This window comes from Salmo salar, chromosome ssa27 (assembly GCF_905237065.1).
Source record: "Salmo salar chromosome ssa27, Ssal_v3.1, whole genome shotgun sequence".
Classification (NCBI taxonomy): Eukaryota; Metazoa; Chordata; class Actinopteri; order Salmoniformes; family Salmonidae; genus Salmo; species Salmo salar.
In genome coordinates this window covers 30,890,539-30,904,353 of record NC_059468.1, presented here as the reverse complement: position 1 = coordinate 30,904,353, position 13,815 = coordinate 30,890,539, and the positions used below count along the sequence as shown (strand labels likewise).

The 13,815-nt window shown below is 47.1% G+C and overlaps 1 protein-coding gene across 1 annotated transcript; it reads left to right on the top strand.

Annotated features, from left to right (window-relative positions):
* Nucleotides 1–4,114: 4,114 nt before the first annotated feature.
* On the top strand, nucleotides 4,115–13,317 carry LOC123730918 (extensin-2-like). The gene is made up of 2 exons (XM_045709525.1): nucleotides 4,115–4,209; nucleotides 11,721–13,317. Exons 1-2 carry the CDS (start codon nucleotides 4,115–4,117, stop codon nucleotides 13,315–13,317), a joined length of 1,692 nt encoding a protein of 563 aa, XP_045565481.1.
* Nucleotides 13,318–13,815: the final 498 nt, after the last annotated feature.

Here is a 13,815-nt window from a genome sequence, read left to right as displayed (position 1 = left end):
GAAAATCCCCAATACCCCAACAAAAACCCAACAAACAATAACCCCTAAACCATAAGGGAGGGAAGGGAGGGTGGCTGCCGTCAACGACGGCACTGTGCTACACCCTCCCTCCCCAACCCACCTATCTTGGAGGTGGCTCAGGTGCAGGCCGTTCCAGACTGTCGGGGCAGTCTGGCAACTCGGGACAGTCGGGGCAGTCTGGCAACTCGGGACAGTCGGGGCAGTCTGGCAACTCGGGACAGTCGGGGCAGTCTGGCAGCTGGGGACAGTCGGGGCAGTCTGGCAGCTGGGGACAGTCGGGGCAGTCTGGCAGCTGGGGACAGTCTGGGCAGTCTGGCAGCTGGGGACAGTCTGGGCAGTCTGGCCACTCCGGCAGGTCAGGGCAGTCTGGCCACTCCGGCAGGTCAGGGCAGTCTGGCCACTCCGGCAGGTCAGGGCAGTCTGGCCACTCCGGCAGGTCAGGGCAGTCTGGCCACTCTGGCAGTTCAGCGCAGTCTGACCTCTCTGGCGACTATTGACTGGCGGGCAGCTCTGACGACTGTTGACTGGCGGGCAGCTCTGACGACTGTTGACTGGCGGGCAGCTCTGGTGACGACTGTTGACTGGCGGGCAGCTCTGGTGACGACTGTTGACTGGCGGGCAGCTCTGGTGACGACTGTTGACTGGCGGGCAGCTCTGGTGACGACTGTTGACTGGCGGGCAGCTCTGGTGACGACTGTTGACTGGCGGGCAGCTCTGGCGACTGTTGACTGGCGGGCAGCTCTTGCCCCGTCAAACAGCCCTTGTGCCCCCCCCCTAAAAAATTATTGGGGGTGCCTCTCGGTCTCCCTTACCTCGCCAGCCTTCTTCCGCTGCTTGGTCCTTTTTTGGTGGGGAATTCTGTCACACAATAAGTTGTACTCATCCTTAAAAATGTCGTACTGGAGAGAAGAGGACCAATACGCAGCAGGTACGTGTATGCTCATCTTGAGAATTTATTAACTTCAAAAAATGAACGTACAAAATCACAAAACAAAAAGAACGAACGAACAACTACAAACAGTCTGGCTAGCATAGGCTCAACACAGAACAATTCCCCACCACCCCAAAGACAAACACACACACCTATATAGGACTTCCAATCAAAGGCAACTATACACACCTGCCTTCAATTGGAAGTCCCAATCATCAACCCAACATTTAATAAACACAAACCTGCCACGTCCTGACCAAAACTAAAACACTAGCTCCATCTGCTGGTCAGGACGTGACAGGGGGTGACCAGTGAGATATACTTGCTGGAGCGCGTGCTACAGGTGGGTGCTGCTATGGTGACCAGTGAGCTGAGATAAGGCGGGGCTTTACCTAGCAGGGACTTGTAGATGACCTGGGGCCAGTGGGTTTGGCGACGAGTATGAAGCGAGGGCCAGCCAACGAGAGCGTACAGATCGCAGTGGTGGGTAGTATATGGGGCTTTGGTGACAAAACGGATGGCACTGTGATAGACTGCATTCAATTTGTTGAGTAGAGTGTTGGAGGCTATTTTGTAAATTGCATCACCGAAGTCGAGGATCGGTAGGATAGTCCGTTTTACGAGGGTATGTTTGGCAGCATGAGTGAAGGATGCTTTGTTGCGAAATAGGAAGCCGATTCTAGATGTAATTTTGGATTGGAGATGCTTAATGTGAGTCTGGAAGGAGAGTTTGTCTAACCAGACACCTAGGTATTTGTAGTTGTCCACATATTCTAAGTCAGAACCGTCCAGAGTAGTGATGCTGGACGGGCGGGCAGGGATCTGTTGAAGAGCATGCATTTAGTTTTACTTGCATTTAAAAGCAGTTGGAGGCCACGGAAGGAGAGTTGTATGGCATTGAAGCTTGTCTGGAGGTTAGTTAACACAGTGTCCAAAGAAGGGCCAGAGGTATACAGAATAGTGTCGTCTACATAGAGATGGATCAGAGAACTTGATCCATCTGGGGTAAATTCAATTGATTGGACATGACTTGGAAAGGCTCACACCTGTCAATATAAGGTCCCATAGTTGATAGTGCATGTCAGAGCAAAAACAAAGCCATGAGATCGAAGGAAATGTTCGTAGAGCGCTGAGACAGGATTGAGAAGAGGCACAGGTTTGGGGAAGGGTAAACAAAAGTCGACTCCGGGATGCTGGTCTTCTAGGCAGAGTTCCTCTGTCCAGTGTCTGTGTTCTTTTGCCCATCTTAATCTTTTCTTTTTATTGGCCAGTCTGAGATATGTTTTTTTCTTTGCACCTCTGCCTAGAAGGCCAGCATCCTGGAGTCGCCTCTTCACTGTTGACATTGAGACTGGTGTTTTGCGGGTACTATTTAATGAAGCTGCCAGTTGAGGACTTGTGAGGCGTCTGTTTCTCAAACTAGACACTAATGTACTTGTCCTCTTGCTCAGTTGTGCACCGGGGCCTCCCGCACCTCTTTCTATTCTGGTTAGAGACAGTTTGCGCTGTTCTGTGAAGGGAGTAGTACCTTTGTACACCTATGTAGATATTCCATAAAACAATTTGCAGTTTCTAGCTACAATAGTCATTTACAACAATAACAATGTCTACACTGTATTTCTGATCAATTTGATGTTATTTTAATGGTAAAAAAAAGCGTTTTTCTTTCAAAAACAAAGACATTTCTAAGTGACCCCCAATCTTTTGAACGGTAGGGTAAATGATATTTCAGTTTATTTTTAATAAATATAAGGGCACAGGGCGAGGCCCAGATGCAGACACAGGAGGCAGATGGTTCGAGTCTCTGATACCGGGAGGACTAGAAAAAGTGCGATAAGTAAAAGCAGGCGCATGTGAAAAACACGCTGGTTGACTTAACGAACTGGCACAGAGAGACAGGAAACACAGGGATAAATACACCGGGGAAAATAAGCAACACCTGGAGGGGTTGGAGACAAACACAAGGACAGGTGAAACAGATCAGGGCGTGACAGTACCCATACCCCCAACCTTCCCCCTCTAGGGACGCCACCTGGCGTCCTACCTGGGCGCATAACTGGCTGACCGGGGTGGCGGTGAAAATTGGCGATGAGGGCCGGGTCCAGGATGTCTTTAGCAGGAACCCAGCACCTCTCCTCCAGGCCATAACCCTGCCAGTCAACCAGGTACTGGGAAACCCCTGCCCCATGGTCAAACCCTCAGGAGGTGTCTCACCGTATACGCTGGCTGGCCATCGATTACACGGGGGGAGGGATGGGCCTAGAAACAGAAGACAGAGGACTGAGACAAGGGCTTAATCCTGGACCCATGACAAGTAGGGTGAACATGGAGGGTACGGGGCAACAGCAAGCAGACAGCAGTGGAACTAAGGACTCTAGAAATGGGGAAAGGACCAATGGGCCGGGGGGAGTGTGTGGGATTCTACCCAGAGGGGTAGGCTCCGAGTGGACAACCATACCCTCTGCCCAATACAATAGCAGGGAGCCTGAGTCCGGTGGTGATCCGCTTGTCGACGATACCTGGAAGTGGTCTTGAGAAGAGCCTCCAAAGCTATTTTCCAGGTACGCCGACAGCGGCAGACAAACATCTGGGCTGAAGGTATGTTGACCTCAACTTTTTGATCTGGGAAGAGCAGAGGCGGATACCCCATGGAACATACGAAGGGGGGATAGTCCAGTGGCCGAGCAGGGGAGAGTGTTCCTGGCATATTCCACCCAGACCAGATGCTGACTCCAGGTGGTGGGGTTACTGGCAACGAGACACCGGAGCACCTTCTCCATGTCCTGATTGGCTAGCTCCGACTGGCCGTTGGATTGGGGATGAAAACACGGAGGATAGGCTGGCCAACGACCCGATAAGGGTGCAGAACGCCTTCCAGAATCGGGATGAAAACTGAGAACCCCGATCTGAGACAATGTCGACCGGGAGTCCATGGATTCGGAAGAGCCCATGAGCTGGGCCGTCTCCTTGGCTGAAGGTAATTTAGGAAGAGGGATGAAATGGGCGGCCTTGGAGAACCTGTGGTGGTGTTGCCATCTGACGGAGGAAGCCCAGTGACAAAATCCAGGGAAATATGGGACCAGGGGCGAAGAGGAACAGGAAGTGGCTGAAGGAGGCCAGACAGAGCTTGCAGCGGGGTCTTGCTTTGAGCACACACCATTCATGCGGCGGCGAAGGCTGAGACATCAGGAGCCCTGGTGGGCCACCAGAAGCGTTGTCAGAGGAAACCCAGGGTACGACGAGCACCAGGATGACAGGTAAGCCTGGAGGAGTGAGCCCATTCCAGGACTTTAGGCCGGGCTTGAATCAGGAACGAATATCCGGTTAGCCGGTCCCCCCCCAGTCAAAAATGAGAAAAGGCTACTGTATATTGAAATGCCTCTTCCCTCAATTGTGTTGTTATTTTAGTAGTGTGCACAAGCAGAGATGGTAAGGACACTGTCAATAACTCATAAACCAAAAAAATCTTACCTGTGTAGGCCTACTGTAAAATGACAAGTGTCTGCAACTAGTCAGTCTAAACCACCTTTAGATTTGTCTTGAAGGTGGGTTGACTTAAAGAAATTCATTGTTATAGCAGGAACATTTTCAAAACCCCTGCACTTGGAAAACCCTATTTTAAAGGGATAGTTGAGCCACATTTAAAAAAAAAAATGTAATTAATTTATTTGTACACTGAACAAAAATAGTTTCATGAGCTGAAAAAAAAAAAACTAGAACATCTACATTTACATTTTAGTCATTTAGCAGAAGCTCTTATCCAGAGCGACTTACAGTAGTGAATGCATACATTTCATACATTTTTTTTCTTCTCCGCACTGGTCCCCCGTGGGAATCGAACCCACAACCCTGGCGTTGCAAACACCATGCTCTACCAACTGAGCCACACGGGACAAAAAGCACAAAATGCTTATTGCTCTCAAATTTTGTGCACAGATTTGTTTATATCCCTGTTAGTGAGCATTTCTCCTTTGCCAAGATATTCCATCCACCTGAAAGGTGTGGCATATCAAGAAGCTGATTTAACAGCATGATAATTACACAGGTGCTCCTTTTGCTGGGGAAAATAAAAGGCCATTTTAAAATGTGAAGTCTTGTCACACAACACAATGTCACAGATGTCTCAAGTTTTGAGGGAGTGTGTAATTGGCATGCTGACTGCAGGAATGTCCACCAGAGCTGTTGACAGAGAATTGAATGTTCATTTCTCTACCATAAGCTGCCTCCAACATCGTTTTAGAGAATTTGGCAGTACGTCCAACCGGCCTCACAACCACAGACACAACCTGATTTCCTTATATGAACTGTAACTCAGTAAAATATTTTTAATTGTTGCATGTTGCGTTTATATTTTTGTTCAGGGTAAATGAACATTCTTTTTTTTATTTTCATTTTATCTCTTAATGTTCATCTCAAAGTGCACCAGATCGATGCATTTAGCTGTTCAAATTCAATTTTTCTTCTTTTGGCGAGGATCCTCCCCAGACCCACCCTAACCCTAACCCAATTTCCTTATGCTTTTTTTGCCGAAGTTTACTTACACCGGCCATATTCAATGGGTGTTGCACACTTTAGCTTAAAGCTACCTAGGTAAACGTCACATTAGCTAACGAGCCAGCCACCTAATGTTAGCTAGGGAGCCAGCCAGCTAACGTTAGCTAGCTAGCTAACAGTACACTTTAGCTTGAAATGAAACCCCTTTCTGTCAAAATTAGAAATGCTAGACTATCTTACCCGTATACATCGCCATGCATGATGGATGCATCTCCCTGTCACGGTACATGCCACAAATGCCCTTAGTTTGAAGATGTAATCCGGAAACAGGTGTTTTCGCCATCTCTTTAGCTATAATTCCACTGATTTCAAAACTCGATCCTCCAGAAAGTGGAGAGCAACACTTATGCAGCTACATAAAAAAAGACACGTTCAACAGGATTACCAACATAGACTGAGCTCAAATAGACAGAACCCTTCTATTTGGCAGACCAATCCGAACTCCTCTCTCGGCATGTCTAGCCCACTCATTATCTCAGCCAATCATGGCTAGTGGGAAGATTGCTGGCTTTTTCTGTGGTTTACCAACAAGGCTCGTAATTTAACAATTTTATTCATATTTATAGATGCCAACAAGTTTGCTATTTAGGGACATGAAAGTTCACATGCTCCAGAAGGCATTTCTGACAAAAAAATGCATTTTGATAAAAAAAACATTCAAATGGCTCTCCTGTGAAGTCATGACTTGCGACCTATGCCTAGTTTCCTGAAACATAAGGAAGTGCAGTCACAAAACCATGAAGTGCTATGATGAAACTGGCTCTCATGAGGACAGCCACAGGAAAGGAAGACCCAGGGTTATCTGTGCTGCAGAGGATACGTTTATTAGAGTTACCAGCCTCAGAAATGTGTTTTTATTTAACCTTTATTTAACTAGGTAAGTAGGTTAAAAACAAATTCTGCGGGGACAGGGGCTGGGATAAAAAAAAAAATAATATAAGACAAAACACATCACGACAAGAGAGACATCACAACACGACATAAAGAGAGGCCTAATATAACCCCATAGCAAGGTAGCAACACATGACAACACAGCATGGTAGCAACACAACATGCCAACAACATAGTAGCAACACAAAATGGCAGCAGCGCTACATGGTAGCAGCACAAAACATGGTACAAACATTATTGGGCACAGACAACAGCACGAAGGGCAAGAAGGTAGAGACAACAATACATCACGCAAAGCAGCCACAACTGTCAGTAAGAGTGTCCATGACTGAGTATTTGAATGAAGAGATTGATATAAAACTGTCCAATTGCACCCCAAATAAATGCTTCACAGAGTTCAAGTAACAGACATATCAATATCAATGTTCAGAGGAGACTGCTTGAATCAGGCCTTCATGGTCAAATTTCTGTAAACCACTACTAAAGGACACCAGTAATAAGAAGAGACTTGCTTGGGCCAAGAAACACGAGCAATGGACATTAGACCGGTGGAAATCTATCCTTTGGTCTGATGAGTCCAAATTTGAGGTTTTTGGTTCCAACCACTGAGTCTTTGTGAGACACAGAGTAGGTGAGTGGATGATCTCTGCATGTGTAGTTCCCACTGTGAAGCATGGAGGAGGAGGTGTGGGGGTGCTTTCATGGTGACACTGTCTGTGATTTATTTAGAATTCAAGCCACACAACCAGCATGGCTCCACAGAATTCTGCAGCGATACGCCATCCCATCTGGTTTGCGCTTAGTAGGACAGTCATTTGTTTTTCAACAGGACAATGACCCAACACACCTCCAGGCTGTGTAAGGGCTATTTGACCAAGAAGGAGAGTGATGGAGTGCTGCATCAGATGACCTGGTCTCCACAATCACCTGATCTTAACCCAATTGAGATAGTTTAGGATGAGTTGGACTGTAGAGTGAAGGAAAAGCAGCCAACAAGTGCTCAGCATATGTGGGAACTCCTTCAAGACTGTTGGAAAAGCATTCATGTTGAAGCTGTTTGAGACAATGCCAAGAGTGTGCAAAGCTGTCATCAAGGCAAAGGCTGGCTACTTTGAAGAATCTAAAATATAAAATGTATTTTGATTTGTTTAACACTTTTTTGGATACTACATGATTCCATATGTGTTATTTCATAGTTCTGATGTCTTCATTATTATTCTACAATGTAGAAAATAGTAAAACTAAAGAAAAAACCTTGAATGAGTAGGTGTGTCCAAACTGTATATCACTCATGCTCATTGTATTTATATTATGCATACATTTCAGTGTTACTGTAATGTTTATTTGAGCACATTTGCCTGAGTTTCATGTGTAGAAGTCCAATAGGTTGTTTAGTCTATTGCCATATGACTAGGCCTTATGCCTGCTGTAGTGTACAGCCCTGGCTGTTATATACTTACCTGTGCTACCATGTCATTCATATTATAGCAGTGCAATAGCCTACGTTTTCTTTCTCCTCTTTTCTTTCAGGAACACATAGTCAATGTCAGTTCTCACTGGACATGATTCTCAGTTATCTGAACCATGAGTGGTCAGATGTGTGTGTGTAAATGTAGATTACTTCTTCCATTAAACTCCCATTGACCTGGACATCCGCCTCATCCTTGTTCTGACTGGACATTCTAAAGTGGTTGCTACCGGCCTTAAGCCAGCACCTAATGTTTCTTATTACATTCATGGTCCTTCGATTCTCTACAACCCTAACCCTACTCATATTTTTCAGTAAGGAAACTTTACGGGAAACGATAAGGGGAAAATTTACTTAATATGTTTTATGCAACCGGGCTCTGATAAGATTAGAGCCATCAGAAGCATTTTACAAAGCCCTTTTCAGCTCTTGGCCTCTAAAAGCTGTCAGGGTAGAGGGCACTGTTAGTCTCTGCAGCATCTCTGCTCTGCTTTGGGTAAATTGATTGACTGGTGGTCACACATCTTTTAGCTATAGGGATCAGTGCGATGGGAAAACCATTCTCTAAAGGGGAGATTATAGAAGCTTTATGAAAGGACTGTTTGACATGTATACAACAGATTGGCTGTGTATTTTCTAGTATTAGGAAAACATACACTACCGTTCAAAAGTTTGGGGTCACTTAGAAATGTCCTTGTTTTTGAAAGGTCAGCATCCCGGACTCACCTCTTTACTGTTGACATTGAGACTGGTGTTTTGCGGGTACTATTTAATGAAGCTGCCAGTTGAGGACTTGTGAGGCATCTGTTTCTCAAACTAGACACTCTAATGTACTTGTCCTCTTGCTCAGTTGTGCACCGGGGCATCCCGCTCCTCTTTCTATTCTGGTTAGAGCCAGTTTGCGCTGTTCTGTGAAGTGAGTAGTACACAGCGTTGTACCAGGTATTCAGTTTCTTGGCAATTTCTCACATGGAATAGCCTTCATTTCTCAGATCAAGAATAGACTGACAAGTTTCAGAAGAAAGTTCTTTGTTTCTGGCCAATTTGAGCCTTTAATCGAACACACAAATGCTGATGCTCCAGATACTCAACTAGTCTAAAGAAGGCCAGTTTTTTTGCTTCTTTAATCAGAACAATAGCTTTCAGCTGTGCTAACACACACACATAATGGCAAAAGGGTTTTCTAATTATCAATTAGCCTTTTAAAATTATAAATGTGCCATGTGAACATAGGAGTGATGGTTGCTGATAATGGGCCTCTGTACGCCTATGTAGGTATTCCATAAAAAGTGAGCCATTTCCAGCTACAATAGTAATTTAAAACATTAACAATTTCTACACTGTATTTCTGATCAATTTGGTGTTATTTTAATGGACAAAAATTAGCTTTTCTTTCAAAAACAAGGACATTTCTAAGTGACCCCAAACTTTTGAACGGTAGTGTATATCTGATGCAAACAAATCTGCTGCTGGAAAGCAAACTTTTCTGACAGAAATGCATCTTTTGGGACTAACATTGATTTGTCTTTGTTTCATGTCCTTAGCTGTGTCAATGGGTTCCCTACCACCAGTAGATGCTTACCTACAGTGTCAAGAAAAAGTATGTGAACCCGAGGAATTTTGGTCCATTCCTCTTTACAATGCTGTTTCATTTCAGCAATACTCTTGGGATGTCTGATGTGAACCACTCTCTTGAGGTCATGCCACAGCATCTCAATTGGGTTGAGGTCAGGACTCTGACTGGGCCACTCCAGAAGGCGTATTTTCTTCTGTTGAAGCCATTCTGTCCAGGCCCTGAGGCAGCAAAGCAGCCCCAAACCATGATGCTCCCTCCACCATATTTACAGTTGGGATGATGTTTTGATGTTGGTGTGCTGTGCCTTCTTTTCTCCACACAGTGTTGTGTATTCCTTCCAAACAACTCAACTGTAGTTTCATCTGTCCACAGAATATTTTACCAGTAGTGCTGTGGAACATCCAGGTGCTCTTTAGCGAACTTCAGACGTGCAGCAATGTTTTTTTTGGACAGCAGTGGCTTCTTCCGTGGTGTCCTCCCATGAACACCATTCTTGTTTAGTGTTTTACGTATCATAGACTTGTCAACAGAGATGTTAGCATGTTCCAGAGATTTCTGTAAGTCTTTAGCTGACACTCTAGGATTCTTCTTAACCTCATTGAGCATTCTGCACTGTGCTCTTGCAGTCATCTTTGCAGGACGGCCACTCATAGGGAGAGTAGCAACAGTGCTGAACTTTCTCAATTTATAGACAATTTGTCTTACCGTGGACGTATGAACATCAAGGCTTTTAGAGATACTTTTGTAACCCTTTCCAGCTTTATCCAAGTCAACAATTCTTAATCTTAGGTCTTCTGAAATCTCTTTTGTTCGAGGCACTGTTCACATCCGGCAATGCTTCATGTGAATAGCAAACTCAGATTTTGTGAGTGTTTTTTATATTGAAAGGCAGCTCCAACCAACATCTCCAATCTCGTCTCATTGATTGGACTCCAGGTTAGCTGAGTCCTGACTCCAATTACTGTGGCTTTCGGAGATGTCATTAACCAAGGGGTTCACGTACTTTTTCCAACCTACACTGTGAATGTTTAAATTATGTACTCAATATAGACAAGAAAAATACAATAATTGGTGTGTTATTTGTTTAAGCACACTGTGTTTGTCTATTGTTGTGACTTAGAGGAAGATCAGGTCAAATATTTTGACAAATTTATGTAGAAATCCAGGTAATTCCTAAGGGTTCACATACTTTTTCTTGCAACTGTGTTTAAAAAAAACGATGGCATAAACGTGTTCAGTCTTTAGTAGCCTTCATGCGACAAACAAGAATATTGAAATCTGTTATTAAAGGAAATGCTTTAGCCATTTCCGTTTTCTCTTAGCTGCTCAGGATGTTAGCACTTAATAACATCTGGTGCACCCTGATTAGGCTAATTTGACTGGCGAATGGAGAGATCTCTCATGAATGAGTCAGAGCCCAGCGAGAAAAAAGATGAAAAGAAAGTAGCCCAGAAGGAAGAGGAGGAAAAATAAATTAATCTACTAGACTATTTTTAAATGTGAGATGGGATCTTACCTCTCACTCTTGACATCTCTTTCAACTGCTGTTAAAATAATCTCCCCTAGCCCCTCAGCAATGCTAAAATTCAATTTGACTGCAAATTAGTCATTTTTAAGTTCAGTTAGTCAGGGGTCCTTTCATAGGGGGATTTATGTCTCAGAGTCCTAGCAATGCCCTATGTTCTCTACCTGGGGAGATTCATGTGATTTCATTTCAACATTGTTTTTATTTTGTTGCGTTAGAAGGGATACATGGAACAGGTTGTACCATTCAACAGTGGTAGCTTCTGATGTTAGCAGATTCCTTTGGATCTGTAAACAGGATGATCCTGTCTGTCTGTCTGTCTGTCTGTCTGTCTGTCTGTCTGTCTGTCTGTCTGTCTGTCTGTCTGTCTGTCTGTCTGTCTGTCTGTCTGTCTGTCTGTCTGTCTGTCTGTCTCTCTGTGGTCATTAATTCCTTCATGGGATCCAGTCGCTCAGAGTCATTCATTACTCAAGCTGAAATAAGTTCCCTGCGTTGTTGGGCTAGGCTTCAGCAGACATACACACATTATCATTATTCATGATTCCTCTGTGTGGCTGCCGCACCAGACCTCCCCCTCCCCAACCCACATCCTTTACTGCACCAGACCTCCCCCTCCCCACCCACATCCTTTACTGCACCAGACCTCCCCCTCCCCAACCCACATCCTTTACTGCACCAGACCTCCCCCTCCCCACCCACATCCTTTACTGCACCAGACCTCCCCCTCCCCAACCCACATTCTTTACTGCACCAGACCTCCCCCTCCCCCAACCCACATCCTTTACTGCACCAGACCTCCCCCTCCCCACCCACATCCTTTACTGCACCAGACCTCCCCCTCCCCCAACCCACATCCTTTACTGCACCAGACCTCCCCCTCCCCACCCACATCCTTTACTGCACCAGACCTCCCCCTCCCCACCCACATCCTTTACTGCACCAGACCTCCCCCTCCCCACCCACATCCTTTACTGCACCAGACCTCCCCCTCCCCAACCCACATCCTTTACTGCACCAGACCTCCCCCACGCCCCACCCACATCCTTTACTGCACCAGACCTTCCCCTCCCCCAACCCACATCCTGTACTGCACCAGACCTCCCTCTCCCCCAACCCACATCCTTTACTGCACCAGACCTCCCCCTCCCGCCACCCACATCCTTTACTGCACCAGACCTCCCCCTCCCCCACCCACATCCTTTACTGCACCACACCTCCCCCTCCCCCCACCCACATCCTTTACTGCACCAGACCTCCCCAACCCACATCCTTTACTGCACCAGACCTCCCCCTCCCACCACCCACATCCTTTACTGCACCAGACCTCCCCCTCCCCACCCACATCCTTTACTGCACCAGACCTCCCCCTCCCCACCCACATCTTTTACTGCACCAGACCTCCCCCTCCCCAACCCACATCCTTTACTGCACCAGACCTCCACCTCCCCACCCACATCCTTTACTGCACCAGACCTCCCCCTCCCCAACCCACATCCTTTACTGCACCAGACCTCCCCCTCCCCAACCCACATCCTTTACTGCACCAGACCTCCCCCTCCCTAACCCACATCCTTTACTGCACCAGACCTCCCCCCTCCCCTACCCACATCCTTTACTGCACCAGACCTCCCCCACGCCCCACCCACATCCTTTACTGCACCAGACCTTCCCCTCCCCCAACCCACATCCTTTACTGCACCAGACCTCCCTCTCCCCAACCCACATCCTTTACTGCACCAGAACTCCCCCTCCCCCCACCCACATCCTTTACTGCACCAGACCTCCCCCAACCCACATCCTTTACTGCACCAGATCTCCCCCTCCCCCCACCCACATCCTTTACTGCACCAGACCTCCCCAACCCACATCCTTTACTGCACCAGACCTCCCCCTCCCACCACCCACATCCTTTACTGCACCAGACCTCCCCCTCCCCAACCCACATCCTTTACTGCACCAGACCTCCCCCCTCCCCAACCCACATCCTTTACTGCACCAGACCTCCCCCTCCCCCAACCCACATCCTTTACTGCACCAGACCTCCCCCTCCCCCAACCCACATCCTTTACTGCACCAGACCTCCCCTCCCCCCACCCACATCCTTTACTGCACCAGACCTCCCCCTCCCCCCACCCACATCCTTTACTGCACCAGACCTCCCCCTCCCCCCACCCACATCCTTTACTGCACCAGACCTCCCCAACCCACATCCTTTACTGCACCAGACCTCCCCCTCCCCCCACCCACATCCTTTACTGCACCAGACCTCCCCCTCCCCAACCCACATCCTTTACTGCACCAGACCTCCCCCTCCCCCAACCCACATCCTTTACTGCACCAGACCTCCCTAACCCACATCCTTTACTGCACCAGACCTCCACCACCCACATCCTTCACTGCACCAGACCTCCCCCTCCCACATCCTATATTGCACCAGACCTCCCCCTCCCCCACCCACATCCTTTGAGGTAGTATTAAGGATGTGTCATTTACATTTTACATTTAAGTCATTTAGCAGACGCTCTTATCCAGAGCGACTTACAAATTGGTGCATTCACCTTATAATATCCAGTGGAACAACCACTTTACAATAGTGCATCTAAATCTTTTAAGGGGGGGGGGTTAGAAGGATTACTTTATCCTATCCCAGGTATTCCTTGAAGAGGTGGGGTTTCAGGTGTCTCCGGAAGGTGGTGATTGACTCCGCTGTCCTGGCGTCGTGAGGGAGCTTGTTCCACCATTGGGGTGCCAGAGCAGCGAACAGTTTTGACTGGGCTGAGCGGGAACTGTGCTTCCTCAGAGGTAGGGAGGCGAGCAAGCCAGAGGTGGATGAACGGAGTGCCCTTGTT